Raw genomic sequence first — 14,927 nt, 5'->3', positions numbered from 1 at the left:
ACCAAACACTAACCTGGGCTTGTTTTGTCCCAGGACGTGAGGAAGAGGAAGAAATTAAAGTGGATTCCTGGGATGGTCAGGTCCTGATGAGGGGCAGTGCCAAGGAAGGCAGGAGAATCTAGGCCGAGGGAATGGAAATGGAGGGAAGGAGATAGATGAGAATCAGGAGGCACTGTTGGCTCACCACCTGTCTCTTTGTTCGCACAGACACATTGCCTTATCACAGACCCCAGAGTTTTTCAAAAACATTATTCATTCACAGGGATGTGGGTGTCACTGGCTGGGCCCAGCATTTATTGCCCATCCCTAATTGCCCCCTTGAGAAGGTGGGGGCGAGCTGCCTTCTTGAACCGCTGCAGTCCCTGTGGTGTAGGTACAGGAAGGGAGGGAGATCCAGGATTGCGACGGTGACTGATACAGTTCCAAGTCGGGATGGTGCGAGGCTCGGAGGTACCGGTGTTCCTGTGCACCGAGCTGCCCCTTGTCCTCCCAGCTGGTGGCATCGCAAGCGAGTCCCACATGGTGGCGACAGAGGAGGGAATGGGCGGCCCATCATCTAACAACGACGCTGTCCTCCACCTCTTTGTACTTCACCACGAAATAAGGAAAGCACTGGTCATTGTCAAACAAGACGAAGATCTGTGGGTCGTAAACACTGTCCACACAAGAGTTGAAAAGGTCGCTGCTGGGGTCATTGGGGATGACCGGGGGGGGTCGCCGCATGGCCGGTTTCCCCACCGTGTGCTTGCCAACCAGAACCTTGGACAGAAACATATAATGGACCCCTTCCTCGGAACGCTGGGCGTACCTGTGGGAATAACTGGACTTCCGGGCAAAGTAACTGCCCTGACCGTAGAGAGTGGCGTGTCTCCCGGACACTCGAGGGTCAAAGTTGTGCTTGCAGATGCCGTCGATGGAGGGCTGGGAAGTCCCGTGGAACAAGTGCTTCTCACTCAGCATTCTGTCCTGCTTCGACATCCTGCTAGCCATGTACAGCTTCTTCCTGTCGGGAAAGGGCAAAGACTGAGAGAGAGAGAAAAAAACACAACAATCCTTGTCCCTCCTCCCCTTGAACAACACAAACCATTCAACATTCCAGTGGGGAATTCAGGAGAAACTCCTTCACCCAGAGAGTGAATAGTATTGATACATTTAAGGGGGAAGCTGGATAAACACATGAGGGAGAAAGGAATAGAAGGGTAGGCTGATAGGGGGAGATGAGGGGGGTGGGAGGGGGCTTGTGTGGAGCAGACACACCAGCACGGAGCAGATGGGCTGAATGGCCTGTTTCTTTTCTGTAAATTCTTCATTATTCAGTTTCTAATATCTAGTTTTCTTCTTCTTAATGCATCTCTGTTACTAACCTCAAAACGCCTACCCTGTCAAAGAAACACAGAAAGATTGAAGAAGCCCATTCGGCCCATCATGGCCCATAGGAACTAACCCCTCCATAATTTTAAAGACCTCTGAAAGGTCACTCTGTGCTACTCTGGGTGGTTTCCATTGATAGGGCAAAGGCCAAAGCCCATCTCCTGCAAGCAGCCAATCTTGACAGGCTGACAGCAAGGGGCTGTTTGACTGGGGAAGGAATCACGGCAACTTGTATTCAGCTGGGCTGGATTCGCTGTAAGCTGATCCCCCCGCCCCCCCCCACCCCATGGAGAAGATCAGCAACGATGGGCCAGCAGCTCAGAGCAATTGAGGGTGTGGAATTTAACACACTGCAGGTACTTTCACCCTTGGAAAGAGGTTCCTCCTACCCAAAGAAGCTGCAGCACACAATGAGTGACACTGGAGCCACAGTCAGTCACTTGCCTCGGGAAACCTGGCAAGCATTGTGCGCACAGAGGGATCCCACAAGCAGAAATGGCGATGTTGGAAGGGGAGAGTTGTGCTGAGGACCCTTTCTTGCTCTCTTTCACAGCGGAGGGAGGTTAAAGATCCACCTGAGTAGCGAGACAGGACTTCCCTTTAATATTGCAACGAGCAGCTCTCCGACTGGACAGCCGTTCCCTCCGTTCGATGGGTGGAATGGGCCAGCTCTCTCTGGAGTTTTGAAGAATGAGAGACGACCTCTCCATGAATTGTATAAATTTCTTGGGAGGGTTTGTCAGGGTGGACGCTGAGAGGTTGTCCCCCACCCCAGCTGGGGAACCTAGAACACGGGGGCACAGTCTCAGTCTTGGCCATTTTGGACTGAGATGAGGGGAAATTTTTTCACTTGGAGGGTGGTGAATCTTTGGAATTTCCTACCCCAGAGGCTGTGGAGAATATTCAAAACCAGAGATCCAGAGATTCTTGGACTCTAAAGGAATTGGGTGAATTAGGGACAGTGCGGGAATGTAGAGAAGTTCAGCCATGAGCATATAGAATGGTGGAGTTAGCCGAGGGGGTTGAATGGCTTCCTATTCTACATGGGTACGAATCCTGGGAGTGTGGGCCAGAGCACTGAGGTGGTTAAAAGCCACCTACCCCCACCCACCGGGTGACCTGACAGAAATAGGAGGAGGAGCAGCATTGAAGCTGTGGGAGGAGATCATTACCTCCATCCTACAAAAATTTACCTCACTCCATTCCCTCATTTCCTGTCCCGAGGCTCAGGCCTACAGAGGGACCAGGCTTAACTGGACCATCGGCAACTGAAGGCTTTCAGAGCAAAGCAATCTCCTTCATCTTACTGCAAGGTTACCTGGATTGGGGGTTCTGGGTGACTCTGGCCAAGCTGTGGTTCATGCTGTGCTCACTTTTGCCCGAGTCAGAGGGTTGTGGGCTCAATCCCCGCTCCAGAGACTTGAGCACAAAATCTAGGCTGACATCCCCAGTGCCAGTACTGAGGGAGTGCCGCACGGTCTGGGGTGCCATCTTTCAGATGAGACATCAGGCAGAGGTCTCGTCTGCCACCTCGGTGGGGGGAAGGGGGCGGGCGAGGGCTCTCTCTGATGTTCTACCCCTCAGCCAACGCCTGCTTCATTATCAGATTGTGGTTTGTGGGATCTTGCTGTGTGCAAATTGTGTTTCCTGCAGCAGTTCAAAAAGTATTTCATGGCCGGAGAGAGTGCTTTGGGACTTCCTGTAGCCCTGAGCTCCTACAAACAGTAACGTGAGGGTAACATGATGTTGCTGGAGGGGTGCAGGACATATTGGGGAGAACTCCCCTGTCCTCCTTTTGGAGCAGTGACTGCAGGATCCATTACATCTGTCGGAGAGGAAGCTGGGGCTTTTGGTTTAGCACCTGATCTGAAAGATGCCTGTGAGTGTACAGCACCCCCGCAGTTCTGTGCAGGAAGTATCACCTGCTAGTTCAAGTCTCTCTGGGGCAGGACCTGAGCCCACAGCTTTCTGGCTCAGGACATGGGAGCGTGCGTCATGGAACCACACCGTGCGTCTAGCCAAGACTCGTGGTGTGTGACGCTCCCTCTACTCTGTCTCTTCATCTTTGAACCTTTACCTCAAAGTCTATCCAAATGACAACTTGTATTCCTATAACGCATTTAACCTAGTCAAACATCCCAGGGTGCTTCACAGGAGCGCTTATCAAATAAAGTTTGACACTGAGCCACATGAGGAGATACTGGGGACAGGTGACCCAAAGCTCGGTCAAAGAAGTCAGTTTTAAGGAGGAGAGAGAGAGAGATGCGGAGAGGTTTAGGGAGGGAATTCCAGAGCTCAGGGCCCCCAGGCAGCTGAAGGCACGGCCGCCAATGGTGGAGCGATGGGAATCGGGGGGATGCTCATGAGGCCAGAATTGGAGGAGCACAGGGATCTCGGAGGGTTATGGGGGCTGGAGAAGGTTACGGAGATAGGGAGGGTTGTGGGGGCTGGAGGAGGTTACAGAGATAGGGAGGGTTGTGGGGGCTGGAGGAGGTTACGGAGATAGGGAGGGTTGTAGGGGCTGGAGGAGGTTACAGAGATAGGGAGGGTTGTGGGGGCTGGAGGAGGTTACGGAGATAGGGAGGGTTGTGGGGGCTGGAGGAGGTTACAGAGATAGGGAGGGTTGTGGGGGCTGGAGGAGGTTACGGAGATAGGGAGGGGCGAGGCCATGCTGGGAATTGAAAACAAGGATGCAAGTTTGAAAATAAACTTTCCTTACCTGGTGTACTTGTCCCAGAGGAATTGGTTTTGCACCCGTAATATACTCAGGATGACAAATTTTGTTTCCTGCATGGTCTTGTGGAAGAGGTTGTACACTACCCTGTAAGCCTTGTCATCCAGGGCCATGGGCACCTTGATAAAGTCCACACTGGGGTCCATGGGAATCCAGGTCTCCGGGTAGGTCCGTTCACAGTCAGGAGAAGCCGGTTTGGCAGCAGCCAGCAAGGTGACATCAGATGGAGATGAGTTTGTCTCTGATGACCCAGACAGCGTCCTGAAAACACAAAAACTCCCCATTAGTTATTACTCACTTGAGGAAGGTCAAACATAAGCTCACAGCTCCCTGTGGAATGAATGGGATTGCAAACAGCACCCCTTCTCCCCACATGTCCACTGGCTCCATGGACCATGTCTATCCACCTGACTTCCAATTCACCATATTAACTTAATACAAACCTCCACCATTTTCCTTTTGTTAAATTCTTCTCTTGGGATGTTGGGGTCGCTGGCAAGGCCAGCGTTTGTCACCCACCCCTTAACTGCCCATGAACTGGGCACGTAGCTTGCTTGGCCATTTCAGAGTCAACCATCTTACTGTGGATGTCACATGTAGGCCGGACCAGGTAAGGATAACAGATTTCCTTCCCTAAAGGGCATTAGTGAACCAGACAGGTTCAATCGATGGCAGCTTAGTGGTCACCGTCACTGAGAGTCGCTTTTCAATTCCAGGTTTATGAGTTGAATTGAAATTCCAGCAGCTGCTGTGATGGGATTTGAACCCGTATCCCCCAGGGGATTAGCCCAGGCCTCTGGGCTACTAGCCCAGCTACATTACCACCACCATATCCCCTCCCATTCCTGTTCTCTCAGCTGTAGTTCAGCCGGTAGAATGCTTGCATCTTCAAGTTTGAAGGCCATGGGTTCCAGTCTCACTCCAGATACTAACTCCAGGCTGATAACTAACCCCGGGCCGACGCTGACCCCGCGCTGACACTCCCTACGCAGGGCCGATCCCTTGCTGCCCCCATACCCCGATTCAAAGATTAATCCCTGGGAGAGCTGCCCCATTCACCAAACTCTTAAACCTTCCTGCCCCCCCGCCCCGTGCCCAGATATTTCACCACTTCCCTTCCATTCCGTTTCCCTCATTGGGTCTGCTCCAATATACCGTGACCCAAAAGCCTCTGTGTCTATTAATAATTCTCTTCCCTCTCTCAATTTCTCCTAGTTACAGTCTCACCAATCAGTTTTGCTGCAAATTGACTTTGGCCTGGCGCCTCTGCATTGAAAACCTCCATTAGATTTTCCTTTTCTGGAGTTAATGGTCTAACCTTGACTCATATTGACAATGCATCTAAAGAATTGGCATAGGCAAATATAGTGACATCAAAGAATGGGATTCTCCTGCCAATGATATCCAACATAATGCCCTGTGGGAGTGGGTTCCACATTCTCCCTGCTCTCTGGGTAAAGAAGTTTCTCCTGAATTCCCCGTTGGATTTATTAGTGACCTTTTTTTTTTCTTTTTTTGAAATTCTTTTGTGGAATTTGGGCATTGTCACCAAGGCTCCTTAGACAGCACCTTCCAAACCCATGACCACTACCATCTAGAAGGACAAGGGCAGAGACACATGGGAACACCACCACCTGCAAGTTCCCCTCCAAGCCACTCACCATCCAGACTTGGAAATATATCGCCGTTCCTTCACTGTCGCTGGGTCAAAATCCTGGAATTCCCTCCCTAACAGCACTGTGGGTGTACCTACACCACATGGACTGCAGCGGTTCAAGAAGGCAGCTCACCCTCACCTTCTCAAGGGGCAATTAGGGATGGGCAATAAATGCTGGCCCAGCCAGCGAAGCCCACATCCCATGAATTAAAAAAAGGATCCTGGGCCATTTGGTTGGCCACTAGTTTTGCTGACTTGACAATATGAAGGCCCCAGACTGTGCCCATCCCTAGTTGCCCTTGAGAAGGTGGTGCTGAGCCACCTTCCTGAACCACTGCAGGCCATGTGGTGTAGGTACACCCACAGTGCAGGTTTCTGGTACAAATGTGTACCTTGCTAGGACTTTTCAGGAGGCAGACTCAGTAAATATAACTTGGTCAACATGAGGTGATTGAGGTAATGGTTGCCAACACTGGCCTTTTTCTTATTTGTTCACGGGATGTGGGTTTCGCTGGCTGGGCCAGCATTTATTGCCCATCCCTAATTGCCCTTGAGAACGGAATGCCTTTCAGAGGGCGTTTAAGAGAGTTAACCACATTGCTGTGGGTCTGGAGTGACATGGAGACCAGACTGGGTAAGGACGACAGATTTCCTTCCCTAAAGGACAATAGTGAATCAGGTGGGTTTTTACAACAATCGACAACCCAGATTCTTATTGAATTCAAATTTCACCATCTGCTGTGGCAGGATTCGAACCCAGGGCCGGGAACATTCCCCTGGATTACTAGTCCAGTGACTGTGGCACCACCTCTGGGACTCACAAAGCACTCACTTGAGGTAGGGTAGGAGGGTGACAATTGATTGGAAGAGAGGCCGCTTCCGGATGGTTCTCTTCGTGCCTGAGGTGATGTTCTGCTGATATCCAATGTTGAGGTCCACTTTGTATCTCTGACTCTGGTTGATCATGAAGTATCTCACACCAAAGCCTTGTTGAAGGGCTTCTTCAAAATACTGGGAAAGTGACTGCAAGGACAAAGTTCAGAGATTGAGGCATTGGGATGGAGAGAAAGTGTTCAAAGACAACACCAAAAAGAAACAGTGAAAGACCTCCCAAAGGCAAACATCAAGAACGCACTCCTCTTCCGAATGCCCAAATCCCTATTGCATCACCACTGCGCTCCTCATCGAACACTCCTGATGATGAGGTCAAGGGTAAGGGAGGCCATTTCTGTTCTTAGCATATCTCTCTACTGTTCACAGTCTTCTCTCGAGAGAGAGAGAGAGGATACAAGACAGAGGAACCATTTTGTGAATTGATTCATTTCTTGCAAAGCTGTTACTGGGGTACAGTCTCACCCACAACACGAGACAGAATCTACCATCGCCCCTTGACGTTCAATGGCATTACCATCGCTGAATCCTTCACTATCAATATCCTGGGGGTTACCATTGACCAGAAACTGAACTGGACTAGCCATATAAATACTGTGGCTACAAGAGCAGGTCAGAGGCTACGAATCCTGTGACGAGTAACTCACCTCCTGACTCCCCAAAGCCTGTCCACCATCTACAAGGCACAAGTCAGGAGTGTGATGGAATACTTGCCTGGATGAGTGCAGCTCTCACAACACTGAAGAAGCTTGACTCCATCCAGGACAAAGCAGCCCACTTGATTGGCACCCCATCCACAAACATTCACTCTCTCCACCACCGACACACAGTAGCAGCAGTGTGTGTACCATCTACAAGATGCGCTGCAGGAATTCACCAAGGCTCCTTAGACAGCACTTTCCAAACCCACGACCACTACCATCTAGAAGGACAAGGGCAGCAGGCACATGGGAACACCACCACCTGGAAGTTCCCCTCCAAGTCACTCACCATCCTGACTTGGAAATATATCGGCCGTTCCTTCAATGTCGCTGGGTCAAAATCCTGGAATTCCCTCCCTAACAGCACTGTGGGTGTACCTACACCACATGGACTGCAGCGGTTCAAGAAGGCAGCTCATCGCCAACTTCTCAAGGGCAATTGGAGATGGGCAATAAATGCTGGCCCAGCCGGCGACGCCCACATCCCTTGAAAGAATTAAGAAAAGGATCCTGGGCCATTTGGTTGGCCTCTAGTTTTGCTGAGTTGATGATATTTGGCCCAGGCCAAACCCATTCTGAAAAGGTTACTGCAGGGTCCCCAATATTGACTGATAATGGCAGTGGCGCAGGGACTCGTCCACTGGGGAACAGGCTGTCCCATAAACTCTCCTTCCAACCAGTCGATGTCTCGGCACGGGTTAATCCTATCCAGCGAGAGGATGTTCGAGGCTCTCAATTTGCACACGGGACTGTCTGGAGCAGGATTGGAACCCTGTACCTTCTGACTCAGAGACAGGAATTCTCACCATAGATCCCGTCAAGGTGAAGCAAATTAATATCACAAGACACACCCATGATTAAAATAATCAAGGCATTTCCTGCTCTGGGTTTTAACTCTACCCTACTCCTCATTTTCTAAATCACTAAGTTTCTGTACTCCCCAACTTGAAGGATCAATCGCCATTTTACCTGGATTGGAGTGGGCGCTACATTATAAATCTTCCAATCACCAGAGTGAAGGGGCCAGCACAGACAGGAAGATATTCTCTTGGGTGCAGTTCCTCAGCCCCTCAGGCAGAATGTTGAAATTAAAATCAAAACACTGCTCTGTTTCCACATGTTTGTGAAATGGCTCATTCAGCTGAGAGGGTGGGGGAAATGTCTAGAGATTCGATTTAGACTCAGGAAACTTTAATCATATTTAAGACCAGGCCAAGGTCACAGCTAGAGGCCATTCAGCCCATCAGGCCTGTACCAGCCCTTTGGAAACCTATCCAATTAGACCCACTACACCATCCCCCACACCCTCTTTTCCCCTTCAATATTTCTCCAATTCCCCCTTTTGAAAATTCCTGTTGAATCTGCTTCCACCGCCCTTTCAGGCAGCGCCTCCCACATCACAACAACTCACTGAGTGAAAAAAAAATTCTCATCTCCCTCTCTGGCTCATTTCCCGATTCTCTTCAATCTGTCTCTCTCTGGTTACCGACCCTCCCGCCACTGGGAACATTCACTCCCTAACTGCTTTATCAAACCCTGTATTAAATCTCTCCTTAACCTGCTCTGCTCCAGGGATCAGCTAGTTTCCCATCTAGTCCTCCTCAAGATCGATTTGGCCTTTGAGATTGATTCATGCCCTCTGTCCCTGTAACGACAGCCAGTTCCTACCTGCAAGTACTCCTTCCATTCGAACGTGTCTCTCCAGTAGTATTTCCAGGTTGTGCGGAAGATGTCAAAGGGGTCGACGTCCGAGGTGCTGAGTCGCCTCAACCTGTCGAATGTCTCGTCCTGAATGGTCATTTGGTCAAAGTCTACGGTGAAACTCCGACCCCTGAGGTGGAAAGCAAAGTGACCATTAAGCTGGAGGCCAATGTGGTTCTGTCAAAAAGGACAGGCCTTCCTAAACCCCCGGGCAGGCCTTCCCAAATCCCCGGACAGGCTTTCCCAAACCCCCGGGCAGGCTTTCCTAAACCCCCGGACAGGCCTTCCTAAACCCCCGGACAGGCCTTCCTAAACCCCCGGACAGGCTTTCCTAAATCCCCGGACAGGCCTTCCTAAACCCCCGGGCAGGCCTTCCTAAACCCCCGGGCAGGCCTTCCCAAACCCCCGGGCAGGCCTTCCCAAACCCCCGGACAGGCCTTCCTAAACCCCCGGGCAGGCTTTCCTAAACCCCCGGACAGGCCTTCCTAAACCCCCGGACAGGCCTTCCTAAATCCCCGGACAGGCCTTCCTAAACCTGCTGGTAGCTGGGTAGGAGGACAAGGTGCAGCATGGAATCCCTGCTCCCTCCATGTCCACACAGCTTCTCCAGCTGGTTCCTTCACTGTCTCTGGTTCAAACTCCTGGATCTTTCCACCGAACACAGTTTAGTGCTGAGGGGGTGTCTTACAGGACCCAGCCAGCAGTGATTCACAGGAGTTTGTGTCAGCAGGGAGAGTGATTCATAGACGTTTTTCTATTCTCTCCTTTAGTAAGAATTTCATTATTTTCTTTACCATTGAGATTAGGCTGACTGGGCTATAAATTCCTGGATATGTTCTGTCCCCCTTCTTAAATACAGGAATTACATTAGTGATCCATCAGTCCCCTGACATTACACCTTCAACAGATAGATTACTAAATATATGTAATAGTGTCTCTGCTCTCTCTGAATTCTTTTAAAATACACATATGGTTTACACCCTCTGAGTTTTATACATTTATTTAATATTTCTCTTTTTATTTTAAATACAATTATTGCCGAAAAAGGAGACGTGTCAAAGCTTTTGCGTGTACTGGAAGCTACATATATCAATACACGGGGCCCTGTCTTTGCAGACAGGAAGAACATGTAGACACATTGCACCCGTTTCAGCTAAACAAAATAAGTGACAGCCATTCACTGGTTCATTCCTCAGCCACCATCACTGGTGTATTCTCTATGGCAACACCTCTACCAATCAGAGTCTACATGCCAACCAATCAGCACTCTCTTCACATACAGTATAAATTGTTGTTTGTCCCCCTTATATTGATATTCTTGCGAGTGTCCTGATGAGTGCAAAACGAAAAGCTTCGACATGTCTCTTTTTTCAGCAATACTCAAGTTCTGTAATATCAAACGCCAAAATGCAATGATGTAATTTCTAATCCCACCTTCCAATGTATGGCCGCTTGATCCACGCCCCCCTTGGGTAAATACTGAAGCAACATAATTATTAAATATTTTGCTGTTGCAGGTTGTGATTTTTTGATCTTGTTCCATTGTTTAATAGCCCATCTTACATCACAACGTTCCTATTTCTTTTTATTTGGTGTGTGTTGAGAGTGAAGATCAGTCAATGATCTTATTGAATGGCGGGGCAAGGATAGAGGGGCTGAATGACCTCCCGGCTTTATGTTAAGGTCCAGCACTACCTTCAAGGGGTAATGAGGAAGGGCAATAAGTGCCCGATGCCCACAAACCTGTTGGATGGTGGAATGGGTGAGGATTCATTCCCCATTCATCAATTTGCGGGTATCCCAAACTGTTTATTCCAACAGTCCCTTTGCAACCTTCCAGGCCCACAGAATTCAAGCAAGCCCAAACTTTGCTGGTCAAACCGCCAGTACTTTGAAAGGCAGGAGCACTAACCCTTTTTAAAACTGAGTTAGGCCTCAGCTGGAGGACTGTGTCTAGACATCAGCCAATAATCTTACTGAATGGCGGAGCAGGCTTGATGGGCTGAATGGCCTACTCCTGTTCCTGTTTCCCATGTTCCATCCTAATTCTGGACTCCGCACTTTAGGAAGGATGTCAAGACCTGGGAGAGGGCGCGGAGGAGATTTACCCAGAATGGGACCAGGGATGAGGGGCTTCAGTTCATGTGGAGAGAGACTGGAGAAACTGGGATTGTTCTCCTTGGAGCAGAGAAGGTTAAGGGGTTGGGGGGGGGGGGGGGGGGGGAGGGATTTAATCGAGCTGTTCCAGATGATGAGGGGTTTGGATAGAGTGAATAAGGAGAAACTGTTTCCAGTGACAGGCGGGTCAGCCACTGAGAGATCAGCCAGTGGTTCGAGTTCCTAATCTCAGTCTTGCCCCCGTGGGAGAAAACAACCAACATTCGGGGGCAGGACCCACCCTGGGGTGCACTGAAATCGAGACCCCGATTTGGGTGAAACATTAAACCAAGGGCCCTGGCTGCCCATCTTTGTTGTGATCAGAAGGTCCAATGATCCCTACCTGCGGCATTCTCCCTGGGGTAGAGATTTATCCCTCACCCAGTATTACTAAAAGCAGGTGACACATGGGTGTGTGTGGATCTTGCTGTGCGTGTAAACTGGCTGCAGTGTTTCCTGGGTCAGTAACTACACTTCAAAGTGCTTGACTGGCTGTGAAACAGGTTGGACTGTCGAGAGTTGCTATAGAAATGCAAGTTCTTCCTGCATCGCGAGAAAGACTGATTGTTCATCACAGGGGGGATAGAGATTCACAGAACGCAGGCTGAATAGGAATTCACAGCACCCAGGAGGGCTCCTCCTACCACCCACCCCTCCCTGTTAGAGACTCGGACCCTCCCTCCCACCCCAGTTAACAGCCGGAGCTGAGTTACTGTCCTTGCCATGGCCCTGCCACCTGGAAGCGGGCAGACCTGTTCTGGACCGAGTACGTTGAGATGAACTGTACACACAACCTCCTGCCCCTCTGAGGATGTCGGACCTGAACCCACTCAGCAGCTCTCCACACCCAGTCTGTGGGCACATCCCCCAACATCAGTGTGGCACAGAAACCAAACTGGAGTTTAGTAATCTCCTACACAACCGGGCATGGATTTATCCCGTGCACAAACGCACACACACACACGCATAGGCCTGTACACGTACACATGCACAGATGCGCTCATGTGTACACACACACGTGCACGCGTCTGTGTGTGTGCGCACATGCCCATGTCTGTATGTGTACGTATGTGCGCCCGTGTGTGTGCACGCATGTATGTGCACAGACAGACATGCACAGACACGCGCACATACAGGCACACGCGCACATGCAGGCGCACGCGCACATACAGGCGCACGCGCACATACAGACGCACGCGCACATACAGACACACACGCACATACAGACGCACGCGCACATACAGACACGCGCACATACAGACACGCGCACATACAGACACGCGCACATACGAAACCACAGTTTACAATCCAGAGTGGGACTGCTGTCTCATTTCATAGTCCCACCTCTACTAATCCCAAAAACTCATTAAAGGTGACAGGACAGATTGAGCACACAATTGGAGGGGCATATGGGATCCTGGGCTTTATAAACAGGGAATTAGATACAAAAACAAGGAAGTTATCTTCAAACTGTATAAAACTCTGGTTCAGCCTCAGCTGGAGTATTGTGTCCAGTTCGGGACACCACGCTTTAGGAAGGATGTGAAGGTGTTCGAGCGAGCGCAGAAAGAATTCACGAGAATGGTTCCAGAGATGAGGGACTTCAGTCCCGTGGATAGGTTGGAGAAGCTGGGAATGTTCTCCTTGGAGAAGAGAAGGTTGAGGGGAGATTTGATAGAGGCGTTCAAAATCATGAGGGGTCTGGATAGAGTAAAGAGGGAGAAACTTCCCATTGGTGGAAGGATCGAGAACCAGAGGGACACAGATTTAAGGGGTCTGACAAAAGAAGCAAAGGAGACATGAGGAGGAACTTTTTCACACAGCGAGTGGTTAGGGTCTGGAATGCACTGAGAGAGTGGTGGGGACAGGGTCAATCGAAACATTCAAAAAGGAATTGGATAATTCCCTGAATAGAAAAGGTTTGCAGGGCTATTGTGAAAAGGCAGGGGGAGTGGGACTAGATGAGTTGCTCCTGCAGAGAGTCAGCGTGGACACAATGGGCTGAATGGCCTCCTTCTGTGCTGTAACCATTGTCTGGTGCCTAAAACCTCACCTGTAGCGAAGGGTTATTTTCTCTTTATCTGGGTCACAGTAGAGCCTCTCGAGTGTCTCCTGGGCATCTTCCTGCACGCTCTCCCAGCGCTGGCTATCGGCCCTCCTCAGCTGCCAGTGATAGGGTAAAGCGGTGTGGTGGCCTGGGCAGCAGTCTCCACTGGGACAGCAGCCCACCAGGAACCGGGAGCAGATCCACACGCCGTCGTCCTGGCGCGTGTGATACTGCAGCTGGGTCAGGACATCCAGGAGACGGTCCAGGCTCATCTCGTCCTCGGCCAAGGCCGGGGCCTCGCAGGCTGGAGTCGGCCGGCCCAGGCTCTCGGCCTCCCTCAGTTCCATCTCCACAGCCTCGGTGGATGGGAAGTCCCTGCCCGGGGCCAGAGAGGCCTGCCCCAGGAGGTCGGAGGCCTGGAGGTCCATCTGCTTGGCCGCCTGCCACGGGTCACATGGCTGGTTGGCAGCAGGAGTCAGCCCATCAAAGCTCGCTAGGCCCGAGTGAGGGTGGGGCCTGGGCCTGGCTGTCAAGGCTGGTTTGTGGATCACACCAACTCGCTCCTTCTTGATCAGGTGCTTGAGAGTTCGAAGCAATCGCTCGGTGTCTTTCTTCCTCCTCAGCTGATCCAACGAATGACCCTTGACTAGTGAGATCTTGACCAGTGGATCGACCCGGGTTCGAGCTGCAGTGGGTGATGGCGTGGCTGCTGTTGCTCCTGTTTGTCCTGCCATCTATTCCTTTCCTGGGTCCTTGTTAAGCAGCCCTAGCATTCAAACACAAACAAAAAATAATTATATTAATAGGCCAGCAAAATCTTGCATTTATATTGTGCCTTTAATGTAATCAGGCATCCCAAGGCAATTTGCAATCATGCACCCAGATGGAATTTGACCCCAAGCCCCATGAGCAGATATGAAGGGCAGGTGACCAGAAGTTCAGTCAAGGAGGTCAGTTTTAAGGAGCGTCTTAGAGGGGTCAAAGGGCAGAGAGGTTTAGGGAGGGGATTCCAGAGCTCAGGGCCCCCAGGCAGCTGAAGCCACGGCCGCCAATGGTGGAGCGATGGGGAGTCGGGGGGATGCTCGAGAGGCCGGAATTGGAGGAGCGCAGAGATCTCGGAGGGTTGTAGGGGGCTGGAGGAGCTTAAGAGTGAAACATGTTGGTGTGGGACTGCAGTCACTGAGAGGTGCTGACCAGGTAAGGATCGCAGGTTCCTATCCTGAAAGGCACATCAGGTGAACCACAGTCTGACTGTCATGTGGTCCCTTTGGCTGTGACCCAGCTGTTAAAAAGACGGAATTCAGTTTCTCAAGCAGTCATGGGAGGATTCGATTTAGCATTATTCTTCCTAGATTCTTACACAACAGCCCATTCAGCTGATTGCTCATGTGTTGGCTCTTTGAATGAACTATCCAATTAGCCCCACTCCCCCCTGCTCTATCCCCAAGTTTTCCTCACTGGATATATATCCAATTTCCTAAGGAAGATATACCAGCAATATAACTACTGAACTATTATCCCAATATTCGTCTTTCCTTAACCCAAAGCCATGGCGTCGTTCCTCATTACTGACCCAGCATCGATCAGTGCTGACTGGGGCTGGAGTCTGGTATCTCCTTTCCCGTTTAATCTATTCACCTTCAGTCCATCCACAGTCAATGGGACCCT

The 14,927-nt window shown here is 50.6% G+C and overlaps 1 protein-coding gene across 1 annotated transcript in view; it reads right to left on the bottom strand.

Annotated features, from left to right (window-relative positions):
• Nucleotides 1–257: 257 nt before the first annotated feature.
• Nucleotides 258–14,927, bottom strand: part of LOC144671783 (protein mono-ADP-ribosyltransferase TIPARP-like) — a 19,385-nt gene continuing 4,715 nt past the window's right edge. Inside the window, exons 2-6 of the mRNA XM_078533817.1 lie at nt 13,266–14,025; nt 9,023–9,185; nt 6,595–6,785; nt 4,091–4,366; nt 258–1,003 (exon numbers count right to left, since the gene is read on the bottom strand). Coding sequence (XP_078389943.1) covers nt 553–1,003; nt 4,091–4,366; nt 6,595–6,785; nt 9,023–9,185; nt 13,266–13,993 — 1,809 coding nt within the window. The 5' untranslated portion in view covers nt 13,994–14,025 and the 3' untranslated portion in view covers nt 258–552. The remainder of the gene's footprint in view (nt 1,004–4,090; nt 4,367–6,594; nt 6,786–9,022; nt 9,186–13,265; nt 14,026–14,927) is intronic.

Source organism: Cetorhinus maximus, chromosome 34 (assembly GCF_964194155.1).
Source record: "Cetorhinus maximus chromosome 34, sCetMax3.hap1.1, whole genome shotgun sequence".
Classification (NCBI taxonomy): domain Eukaryota; kingdom Metazoa; phylum Chordata; class Chondrichthyes; order Lamniformes; family Cetorhinidae; genus Cetorhinus; species Cetorhinus maximus.
This window is presented reverse-complemented; position numbering and strand designations above follow the sequence as displayed.